At 37.5% G+C, this 12,397-nt stretch overlaps 1 protein-coding gene across 5 annotated transcripts in view; it reads right to left on the reverse strand.

Annotated features, from left to right (window-relative positions):
- The window catches only part of FGD4 (FYVE, RhoGEF and PH domain containing 4), a 236,577-nt gene that overhangs the window by 69,371 nt on the left and 154,809 nt on the right, over positions 1-12,397 (reverse strand). For 4 of the 5 annotated variants that reach the window (XM_018048323.1, XM_018048325.1, XM_018048326.1 and 1 more), the window contains exons 2-3: positions 9,548-9,700; positions 1,643-1,823 (exon numbers count right to left, since the gene is read on the reverse strand). In XM_018048323.1, the coding sequence (XP_017903812.1) occupies positions 1,643-1,823; positions 9,548-9,700 (334 nt within the window). Of the gene's footprint in view, positions 1-1,642; positions 1,824-9,547; positions 9,701-11,462; positions 11,521-12,397 lie in introns of those variants that run through there. The other variant, XM_018048327.1, reaches the window with a different exon arrangement.

Here is a 12,397-nt window from a genome sequence, read left to right on the forward strand (position 1 = left end):
AAAGATTACTATAATTTAAGATAGCAAAGGTATTAAAAATCCTACCTCAGAGAGTGAAATGTTGAAATGTAAATATTATGACAAGATTATGACATAACTGATCAAGAGCGAAAAAATTAAGACAGGCTTCTGAATTACTTTTCTCCAGAATTTGTTACTAAATATAGTCTCACAAATGAAGGACATTGCAGTTTTGCATTTGGTCATAATTTCTAGAAGCTGTTGAAAGTATTTTCAAGCTATGATTCACTACATAAATAAAAATGTGTCCTGCAAATAAAAAACGAAATCATCTAATGGATTACCATTCCCAAATATTACACTAGAATAAGTGGAAATATTTGGCTTCAAGGATGAAAGTGAAGTTTAATATATTGTTTAATTATATATAGACTTTTGACATATAATAAAATCTTTCTGATAAATTAAAAAAAATTCTATTTAAGTCAGTGATGGGAATTCTAAGAAAAAACCACTGAGGGTCATATAAGTAGAAAAGTAACTTATGTGAGTTTGTTTTTATCTTTAATTGAGAAACATACATTTAGCTGCTTTTTTTAAACAGAGCTAAAGAATAAAAAATTATATCTAATAAATACACACAGAGATTTAACATAAATTTTGCTACTGCCAGTATCTCTTCACGAACCTAGAACAGTATAGGGGTATGGGGAGAGGGAAAACAGGCTGAATGGATACAGATCTATACTAAACAAAATGGAATAGAAAGAAAAGATGGGACAGGCCCATAGAAGTTCATTCAAGCATACAAATGAGAAACAGACAGATATAACTTCCTGCCCTTCCAGCCCAGATATCCAGTGACCAATGGAATGACTGACCACAAGAAGCAACAACACATGGAATGACGTACACAGAGGAAGCAAGGTGTACACAGTGCATGATGCCATGAGAAGGCTGGGGCAGAAAGCACTGCACGCAAATAAATATGATAAATGACAATTCATGTAGGGAAGACTGTTGTTCAGTCGCTAAGTTGTGTTCGACTCTTTGCAAACACATGGATTATAGCATGCCAGGCTCCTCTGTCCCCTTCAGGGATCACAGCTTTGTTATAGCGAAGGGGCTTGTGTAACTCAGTGAAGCTGTAAGTAAGTAAGTAAGTAAAGTCACTCAGTCATGTCCGACTCTTTGTGACCCCGTGGACTGCAGCCCACCAGGCTCCTCAGTCCATGGGATTCTCCAGGCAAGAATACTGGAGTGGGTTGCCATTTCCTTCTCCAGGGGATCTTCCCGACCCAGGGATTAAACCCAGGTCTCCTGCATTGGAGGCAGACGCTTTAACCTCTGAGCCACCGGGGAAGCCCAATGAAGCTACGAGCTATGCCATACAGGGCAACCCAAGACAGACAGGTCATAGTGAAGAATTCTGACAATTTACACTGGAGAAGGAAATGGCAACCCACTTCAGTATTATCTGGAGAACCCCATGGACAGTATGAAAAGACAAAAAGGGCAAGATTAGCATTTTAAAAATTCACTCTTTCTAAAGGCCTACCACATCTAATGGAATAAAAAACTTTGTATTTTTATTTTTAAATCTACATCTCTATCGTACATTTTTTTCAAAAATCAGCTTTAGTCTCCCCTCAGCCTTCTCCCATTGTAAGTTAGCTCTTACCTGCCTCCTTCAAAGCGACTGATGAGATCTGATATCTTACTGGGTTTTTCCTTTGAGACACAAGCAGAGGCAGGTTTAACTTCCTCCATCCTTGGTTTTGCACTAGATAAAGCTTTATGCCTAGGAGTTTGGTGTATACTGGTCGAAGGTAAATTCTGCAGGTGTAGTGGCTTTGGAGGCACTGTAGAAAAAGAATTCATAGAATTCAGTATTTCACTGATATTTGTTCCTAAGCAAAAAATCCTAGTGTTCTTGGTGCAAAAATCTTTACCATTACCAAATCTTTGTTAAGAGATCTGTAAAATTTGGGCTGAACCTTAACCAAGATACCTTTATCTATCTTGGACACTTGTTCTGTGTCCTGTAGAAGTCCAATATCCAAGATTCAAGAGGTTATTTTAAGTGATTTTAAAATATGGCTTTAGTAAACATCTATGGATCTACATATGACTAAGGCATTCCAAACTCTACTAGAGATGACATAGCAGTTTTTTATCTAAACAGAGAAAGTTCTAAATTTGAAATGAATTCCAAATATACATTGCTTGCTATAAAAGAGATTTTCTAATAATTAGAGTGATAAAAGATATATTAAAATCCAGAGGTAGTAGGTTAGACATAAAGCCAACAAAAAAAAACAACAAATGATATTAATATAATGTTGCATTACTTAGAGCATCTTCTCAGTTAAGAAAAGCACTGTATCTCATTTGATCTTAGATGAATTTTTTTCTTTACAGACCTCTGAGATAGATCATTATTTGCCTCCTATGTCTATGAAGGCTTAGAGAGCTTAAGTGATTATTGGCCTGGGGTCACAAGCCTGATGAGATTTTATAACTGGTACCCAGACTCTAGCTTCTTCCATCATTAGCACTGCTTCTCATCATAAATCTGCAAAAGGTGGTTACAGAACTTAGACTGCTACATTAATAGTTGCCTAGCATTAATACACCACATATAATTTGCTTACTAATAAGTCTTCCACTCAACAGAATATGAACAGATCATTTCCAAAATACTAAAATCTACAGGTTTTCTCTATTAGATGAGAAATTCTGTATCTGAGAAAACATAATATGCCATAAATGCTTAATCAGTACAAGAATTACTTCAATTCTGAAAACTAGTACAGTATTATTTTCTCTTCAATTAACATTCTGGGTAAAATAATATATAACATATATGTTTCAATAAATCAAATAGAATCATCTCCATTTTTTTTTAAATCCTTTTCCTAACTTCCTGAAAATGGGTGGAGAATCATGTCTTCTTCTAACTACATGCCCCTTTTCTTGGAGCTGGTTACCCTGGTTTTCAGTAATCTTATTTCTTTTATAAACTCAGCAAGCTGACAGCTGTCTGATGCTTACTGGCCTAGATTTCATCATTTCTGTTTCAGTAATCAATCCTTACAGAGAGGAGGGAAAACATATATATAACACAATGTGCTATAGGTATAACAATCTACCTCTTTCTCTGTCAACACAAACAAGGAAAAAATTCCAATGAAAAAAATGACATGCTTCTTTTTATGAAAATGATACCATTTTCTAAGATATAATAATATTTGGGGGTGGAAAGAATAGTATAGGAACCATTGAGAAGGAAGGGGCCTAAGCAAGTGTGATATTGGTTCATTTTAAGGAAAATTTTTCTGTGTAGAAAAAATATAAACCAAAATAGTAAACCAGGACAATATTCCACCTCCCCACCAAATAGTTTCAACATTAGTAATGGTGTCTGCAGCCATAAAATTAAAAGACGCTTACTCCTTGGAAGAAAAGTTATGACCAACCTAGATAGCATATTCAAAAGCAGAGACATTACTTTGCCGACTAAGGTCGGTCTAGTCAAGGCTATGTTTTCTCCTGTGGTCATGTATAGATGTGAGAGTTGGACTGTGAAGAAGGCTGAGCACTGAAGAATTGATGCTTTTGAATTGTGGTTTTGGAGAAGACTCTTGAGAGTCCCTTGGACTGCAAGGAGATCCAACCAGTCCATTCTGAAGGAGATCAACCCTGGGATTTCTTTGGAGGGACTGACGCTGAAGCTGAAACTCCAGTACTTTGGCCACCTCATGTGAAGAGTTGACTCATTGGAAAAGACTCTGATGCTGGGAGGGATTGGGGGCAGGAGGAGAAAGGGACGACCGGGGATGAGATGGCTGGATGGCATCACGGACTCGATGGACATGAGTCTGGGTGAACTCCGGGAGTTGGTGATGCACAGGGAGGCCTGGTGTGCTGCGATTCATGGGGTCGCAAAGAGTTGGGCACGACTGAGCGACTGAACTGAACTGAACTGAACTGAATAATTTCAGTACTCCTAACTAGAATATGCAAAGGAGGAAGTGAATGTGTTCTTTATCATTCTGTGTCTAAAGAATTATAAAATAACTCTTTCATCTATGGTTTACTCAGTGAACATACCTTCTTTGATACTTGTTTAGTTGCTAACTCGTGTCTAACTCTTTGTGATCCCATGAACGGCAGTATGCCAGGCTTCCCTGTCTTCCACTATCTCCCAGAGCAAGCTCAAATTCATGTCCATTGAGTCGGTGATGACATCCAATCATCTCAACCTCTGCCTACCTACTTCTTCTCTTGCCCTCAATCTTTCCCAGCATCAGGGTGTCTTCCAATGAGTTAGCTCTTCAGATCAGATGGCCAAAATATTAGAGCGTCAGCATTAGTCTTTTCAATGAATAGTCAAGGCTGAATTACTTTAAGGTTGACTGGTTTGATCTCCTTTCTCTCCAAGGGACTCTCAAGAGTCTTCTCCAGCACCACAATTCAAATGCATCAATTCTTCAGTGCTCAGCCTTCTTCATCGTCCAATTCTCATATCCATAGGTGACTACTGGAAAAACCATAGCTTTGACTGTAGAGTGTTATCTCTGCTTTTCAACACACTGTCTATGTTTGTCATAGCTTTTCTTCCAAGGAGCAAGCATCTTTTATTTTTGTGGCTGCAGTCACCATCTACAGTGATTTTGGAGCCCAAGTAAAGAAAATCTGTCACTGTTTCCATTTTCCTCCCATCTATTTGCCATGAAGTGATGGAACTGGATGTGATGATCTTCGTTTTTTGAATGTTTAGCTTCAAGTCAGCCTTTTCACTTTCCTCTTTCACCTTCATCGAGAGGCTGTTTAGTTCATCTTTACTTTCTGCCAATAGACTGGTATCATCTGCACATAGGTTATTGATATTTCTCCAGGCAATCGTGATCCCAGCTTGTGAGTCTTCCAGCCAGGCCTTTTGGATGATGTACTCTGCATATAAGTTAAATAAGCAGGGTAACGATACATAGCCTTGTCCTACTGTATATTTACTGATTTTGAACCAGTCCATTTTTCCATGTCTGGTTCTAACTATCCCTTCTTGTCCTGAATACAGGTTTCTCAGGAGACAGCTAAGGTAGTCTGGTATTCCTAACTCTTTAAGGATTTTCCACAGTTCACTGTGATCTACACAGTCAAAAGCTTTAAGTAGTCAATAAAATAGCAGTAGATGCTTTTTTGGAATTCCCTTGCTTTTTCTAGGATACAACGGACATTGGCAATTTGATCTCTGGTTCCTCTGCCTTTTCTAAATCTAGTTTGTACACCTGGATGTTGTTGGTTCATGTACTATTAAAGGCTAGTTTGAAGGATTTTAAGCATTACTTTGCTAGCATGTGAAATGAGCTCAACTGTATGCAAGTTTTATATAACTAACAACTACAGAATAGGTTAAGCAATGTTTGGAGAGATCAGTTGTCTAGTCAAGGACATGGCAATGACATGCTGACTTTGAGGTCTCTCATTGATGATAAGTAAAATGGGCTCCATTAGAGTTAATTGTACAGATACTAAATAGAACAAAAAAATTTAATTATTAAAAATTTCCAAATATGCAAAATAATTAGAGAATGAAAAAGAAAGTATTTGCCACTCTCAACTGAAAGAAAAATATACAACAGAAAAGTTGTGAGTTAAGTTTTATTCAGGGACCTTACTGAGGACTATAGCAGGGAGACAGCCTCTCAGTTAGATCTGAAGAACTGCTCCAAAGAGTTAAGGAAGGGGCCAAGATAAATATGAGCTTTTTTTTTTTGCTGGGAAAAATATGTAGTCAAGCACAAAAAGATTACTACTAATTGCAAAGAGTCAGACACGACTGAGCGACTGAACTGAACTGAACTGAATCACAAAGAACAGAAAGATACCTTAAGGTAACGAATTTTCCTCCGGGAACACATTTAGTGGGATATTAGCTTGATCCCTGTAGAACTGGAATGGCAGGTAACATTTTTTTTTCCTTTATACCAGTTTAAATTTGCAGATTACCAGTAGGTTTCTATTACTCTTATTTTACTTACTATGAAAAACAGCTGGCTATGTATTAATACATTATAAATTTATAACATACGTTAAGAATGAAGCATTATATATAGAATTCAGCATTATACATAGAATGCTTTACTTTAGAAGCAGATGGAACTACTCAATTGAATAAATCAAATTATTTACTTAAATTATTGAAACAATAATGTGACTTTCAAAGATGAAAAATTTTTAAACATTAAGGTTTAATGATTGAGAAGGGACAGTATGTGGGCTTTATCAAAATAATTAACTATGTAGAATGTTGTAGATCAAAGTTCCTAAGAGAAAAACTAAGACTATCTTTAACTGCTAAGGAAATTCTTTTGAGTTATGTCTAGCATGGCAGAAAACAGGCCAATATTAGAAGTGGTGAACAAGAAAGACTTAGTAATTGGAGTTGCTCAGTAATTTGATTTTCTAGTAGAACTGGTATGAAGTGAATAAGCCATTGTTTCCCAAGGCCTTAGAGTATTTTCTGAGGCAAAACAACCTCTAACTATTATTACTACATAATTACTACTAATAAAAGTTGTAAATATTCTCTCCTTTTAAAAATCACCATAATAAACTGCAGCCATGATATTATTAGCACTTCACATGACAAACAAACAAATATGATTTAATTGGTGTGTGCACGCTCAGATGCACCCAACTCATTGCTACCCTATAGGCTGTAGCCTGCCAGGCTCCTCTGTCCATGGATTTTTCAGGCAAGAATACTGGAGTGGGTTGCCATTTCCTCCTCCAGGGGATCTTTCCAACCCAGGGATCGAACCTATATCTTCTGCATCTCCTGCACTGGCAGGCAGATTCTTTACCACTGAGCCACCTGGCAAGTCCAAGATTTAATTATGAGCTATTTTTAGGATCTAGATCACAGTTTCTCCAACTAATGCTATTTCAGGTCAGATCATTCTTTGTTAGTAGGGGTGGAAAAGGCTGACCTGTGTATTGTAGAATGTTGAGCAGCATCCCTATCCTCTACCTACTAGATGCCAGTAGCAAATCCCAAATGTGGCAAGCCCAAAAAAAAACGTCTCCAGATAATACCAGTGAGCACTGGGGTTGGTGCCACAGGCCTGCAAAATTATCTCCAGTTGAGAATTACTGATCTAGAATAAGAGTCTTCAACTGAAGTAAAATTACATAATGGCTCTTGAAGCCTTAGCAGCAGCATCATGCATAATTTATAAACAATTTGCCAGGAAGTGGGCATAAAGGTGTCAGTGTGATAATCTCTCAGTCTGAGCAGGAAGTCCCCACTGGTATCACCTTCATTTCTCAACCAACCTCAGTCATCCAAATGTTCTTAAGAATTGGGAGAAATTAAAAGTGGCTTCTCTCTGCTAAAGGGTGGGAAATACTATCAATCAGTCAAGTCAGTAAGATCTATATGGCAGCTGATCTGACAATATCAAGATATAGCCTCATTTTAGGACATTGGCCTCTATGTAGGGGCTTCCTAGGTGGCCCAGTGGTAAAAACTCTGCCACCAATGCAGGAGACTCGGGAGACGCTGGGTCAGTCTCTGAATAGGGAAGACCCCCCGAAGGAGGAAATGGTAACCCACTCCAGTATTCTTGCCTGAAAAATCCCATGGACAGAGAAGCCTGGCAGGTTGCAGTCCATCAAATCATAAAGAGTTGGTTCGGACATGACTGAGTGACATAGCACAACAGTCTCTACATGTCGTACATTCCAGGTTTTAAACAAAGAACAGCAGAAACAAAGTAAAAGAAACATGGTAACGGAGCAAGATTCACTCAGTGAGTATTACTGAAGGCCTGCTACACTGTGTGCGAGCTACAGGGAACACAGTAGCGTAAAAAGCAGAAAAAAACCCAAACATGGACAAGTTAAATAGTAGACCAGTCTGTAATGAATGAGAAAAACCAAAGAAGAGATGATTAAATGTGAGATTTAAGGGGTGAGAGTGGAGCTAGAAGTTTAGCTGGGGCAGGGAGCGGGTCAGGAAAGCGCCAAACAATGAGAATATTTTGGAAAAAAGTATACTCTATGTTGTTTATTTTATATCTGGAAATACTCTGTTATTATGCAAAAAATATATGTATATATAAAAATCCATATTCAAGATAGAAAGTAATCACATATGTTTAACTAGTAACACATAGACTTCAATAGAACTACAAGCAGCAAAGTCGGTGCTTTCTCCCTAAAGAGCAGGGTTATTTTGGCACACGGCAGCTCAGAAAGAACATGGCTATAATTTATCTCAATGAACTAAAAACAATGAAGTGATGCAATACATCTTTCTAAAATAGTCTTTATTAATAATTAAACTCTTGCTTTTCATCTGGGGAATTACATAAAATTAAATCGCATTTACTTCTTATATTTTTTACTTTATTTGAGGTCAGCTTACAACTAATGAGCAAGATGGCATTTTGTATTGTATAAATAAAATGGCTTTAACCATGATTAGAAAAATTTCTACTTTCATATTTACAATGTTATAAAGGAATATGGTCAAAGGTTGAGGTTATAAACTCATCAATCAGTTATTCACTTGAATTTCCAATCATCTGACTTTGTTTGATAGCCTGTATCTCATACCATCACCAATATAACTAGTAGTAAGAACAATAAGAAAAATCACCTGTGATTGAGAAGACTCCATTCTAACCTCCCTTTAAAGATCTCTTTCAGAAAAATTTAAAACAAGAACAAGAAAAGAGACCAAAGAAAATACAAATAATCCAAACAGAAATTGATTTTTTCAAAATATAGTGATTCTGAAAATGCCTAGTGTTGTTTCCTGATTGAATGTTCAGCATTTGATATAAATGAAAATACATTTGAAACAAACTAAATGTTAAGCCAGTGTAGCATAGTTTTGTGTTATACTTCAAAAGACCTTGTTCTCAATCATCAAGTCAAAATTACAATTTTGTGCTTCTTAAAGTTAATTACCATTTACTAGAAGTTTACTTGTAAAATGAAATGGTTACTGAGCAAAGCATTTAAAAATTTTCATCACTAAAAATTTTCCCCTTATTGGATGCTCAATTCTTGGATGAAGGGACTCAATTTTTGTGGATGACTTTTTACCAAGAAGCCTGAAAAGCCCCAGTTTCTTAATATTGTAAAATCACATTCTAGCTAAGTATCTTAAAGCACTGTTTTAGAATGATCTGTTTCACAGACCCTCTCACATTTATAAAGTCATGACAACTTCAACAGTACTTCTAAGTACATATTAATTTGTTACATATTTACTATGCAAATGGTAAGTTAGGCTCTGCAGTATGTCAAGCATAGTGCATGAAGAGATCACATTTCCATTAAGGGGACATATAAACAATTTATGAAAAGAGTCATAATAGGGAAATATAGAAGTATTTTCAGAGTAGAAACCCTGCCTGACTTTTCTCCTGAAAAAACAAATGCACCCAATTCCTCAATTTATAGCTTAAAACTCTTTTTGAGTGATCATCATTCCTTTGTGTCACTTTCAATGAGTAAAGCACCCAACTTGATCAAAAAAAAAAAAAAAAAAAAAATCCCAACAGCATACCTTGTGGCTTTGGACTTGCAGCTAAGTGTTTTGCTGGCGTTTTCCCATTTATTCCCTGAGCCTCTTCATCAGATGCATTCTGATCAATCAGTGTGGTTGTGCTGCTTTTCAAGCAAGGTGGAACTATAGGGATCTTTGGACAGATACTGCTGCCTGGGAGAGTTCAAAAAGAAAAGACAGGTAAATAATGATGTGGAGCATAACCATGTCTTGTGATTTAATTTCTTCTGACCCCAAACAAAAACAGTCACAGTTACAAGACTAAGCACTGAAATACTTTTCCCATGTGTGCTGGCCTTGACAGAGTTTTCCTGAGAAAGATCTCTTTCCATGTGCTTGAGAAACCTTGTAACAAACACTGACAAGAGATTGCTGACTTCCACTACTACTACAACACACACACACACACACACACACTCACACTCACTCTTTCTCTCTCCCATCCCTTTCCTTTCAGGGACACAGACAGGACAGAATGTAGCTGCTATGATGCAGGTGAAGGAGAGGACCAAAGGGCCTAGCACGAATCTGCTAAGAGTTCCTTTCCAAGATCCATTCAGTTGCCAGTCATCAAGTGGCTCAAAAGAACAAAGCAGGAAAGCACGAACATGACAGTTGACTTGAAGACTCTAGAAGAATGGCTTGATTACAAATGAAGAAATACACACACCATGTCCCTCTTTTTACTAACTTACTCAGACTCCAAATCAATGTTATCAATGCCCATGTTTTCAAAAAATGATGAGATTATGTAGGTAACACTCATATTTAGTTACAACTCAAAATCTTTAGAACACTGCAATGCTTTAAAATACTGAAATACATCATGAGACACAGAGAATAGATCAATTCTCAGTTCAATTCCTGATAAATACTGAATTTCAGAGACTTTTAAAGAAATCATATGACAGTATTTATATACACATATTAAGTTTTCCCCCCTTCTAGCTGGCACAGTGGTATTAACAACAGACTGAACCTGTTTAGGAGAAAATAAAAGTTATATATGCCATTTAAGAAACTATAATCTAAGAGAGTTTATTTTCATAGAATCCAAATACTAAAATGAGATCTATTAAAGATAAAAGGCCTTAATTATTACTCAAAACAAGAAAAACTAATAAAACCCAACAACTTTCTATTGAGTAAAAAAATTCCCTTTTCCTTCAACTGATTATTGGGTTGCTACTGCTAAGTCACTTCAATCATGTCCGACTCTGTGTGACCCCACAGACGGCAGCCCACCAGGCTCCCCCATCCCTGGGATTCTCCAAGCAAGAACACTGGAGTGGGTTGCCATTTCCTTCTCCAATGCATGAAAGTGAAAAGTGAAAGTGAAGTCGCTCAGTCATGTCTGACTCTTAGCGACCCCATGGACTACCAGTGACTAGCAGCCTACCAGGCTCCTCCATCCATGGGATTCTCCAGGCAAGAGTACTGGAGTGGGGTGCCATTGCCTTCTCCAGACTAAAAACTATAATACTGCTTTATTTTCTGGGTACACCTTAAAATGTATCTAGGTAAAACAAGTTTTAGAAGATTTAATAGTTGCAAGTATTGTCTGAGAAGTTATTAGAGACCAAATGCTACGACACATTAAATGAGTTTCATCAGGCACCCTTCTGCTAAAATGGACTGCCATCTAAATAAAGCATTGTCTAGCCAAACATAACAAAGGCCATGAATGCAAGGTTTAAGGAACATTATGTGACAACATATTGGTAAAATAAGCAAAGAAATAAAAGCTAAGTCTTCAAATGTATGACCTTATCTACCTTCTTAGAAAAACCAATTTAGTAGTCAAAGTATATTTGGAAAAACCCGCAGTGTACCATCCAGCCACTTAGTCTTTTAGGGGCATTAGAATTTTTGTTCCACAAATATCCCAAGAATGGCTTAGTATCTGAAAGATTACCTGCTGGGGTCTAGTGAAGGATGGCCTTGGAGCAGAAACTGAAAATCCACAGCCCAACTACAAAACAGAGGCAGAAACTGCAACTTAACAGTAAAATGAGACACTGTGAAAGCAAGAATACAGCTTTAGAGATGATTTATGGCAACAAAACAATAAAAGGGGGCCAGCTGGAGGGGGTAAATGAGAAAACAAATTAAATTGAATCTTGAAAAAAATAGACACCACTGCTACATATTAAAAGATGAAGCAACTTTAATAACTAACCTATTTAGAAACAAAAAATGTCTTGAATAAATAATTTTTAACTGAAAACTAGGCACTTAATTTCTGGATAGCAAACTTGTATGATCTGATGGGTTTAGTTAGTTACTTCAGTTGCTCAGTCGTGTCCGACTCTTTGCGACCCCATGAATCGCAACACTCCAGGCCTCCCTGTCCATCACCAACTCCCGGAGTTCACTCAGACTCGCGTCCATCGAGTCCGTGATGCCATCCAGCCATCTCATCCTCTGTCATCCCCTTTTCCTCCTGCCCTCAATCCCTCTCAGCATCAGAGTCTTTTCCAATGAGTCAACTCTTCGCATCAGGTGGCCAAAGTACTGGAGTTTCAGCTTCAGCATCATTCCCTCCAAAGAAATCCCAGGGCTGATCTCCTTCAGAATGGACTGGTTGGATCTCCCTGCAGTCCAAGGGACTCTCAAGAGTCTTCTCCAACACCACAGTTCAAAAGCATCAATTCTTCGGCACTCAGCCTTCTTCAGAGTCCAACTCTCACATCCATACATGACCACTGGAAAAACCATAGCCTTGACTAGATGGACCTTTGTTGGCAATGTCTCTGCTTTTCAACATGCTATCTAGCTTGGTCATAACTTTTCTTCCAAGGAGTAAGTGTCTTTTAATTCCATGGGTGCAGTCACCATCTGCAGTGATTT

This window comes from Capra hircus, chromosome 5 (genome assembly GCF_001704415.2).
Source record: "Capra hircus breed San Clemente chromosome 5, ASM170441v1, whole genome shotgun sequence".
NCBI lineage: Eukaryota > Metazoa > Chordata > Mammalia > Artiodactyla > Bovidae > Capra > Capra hircus.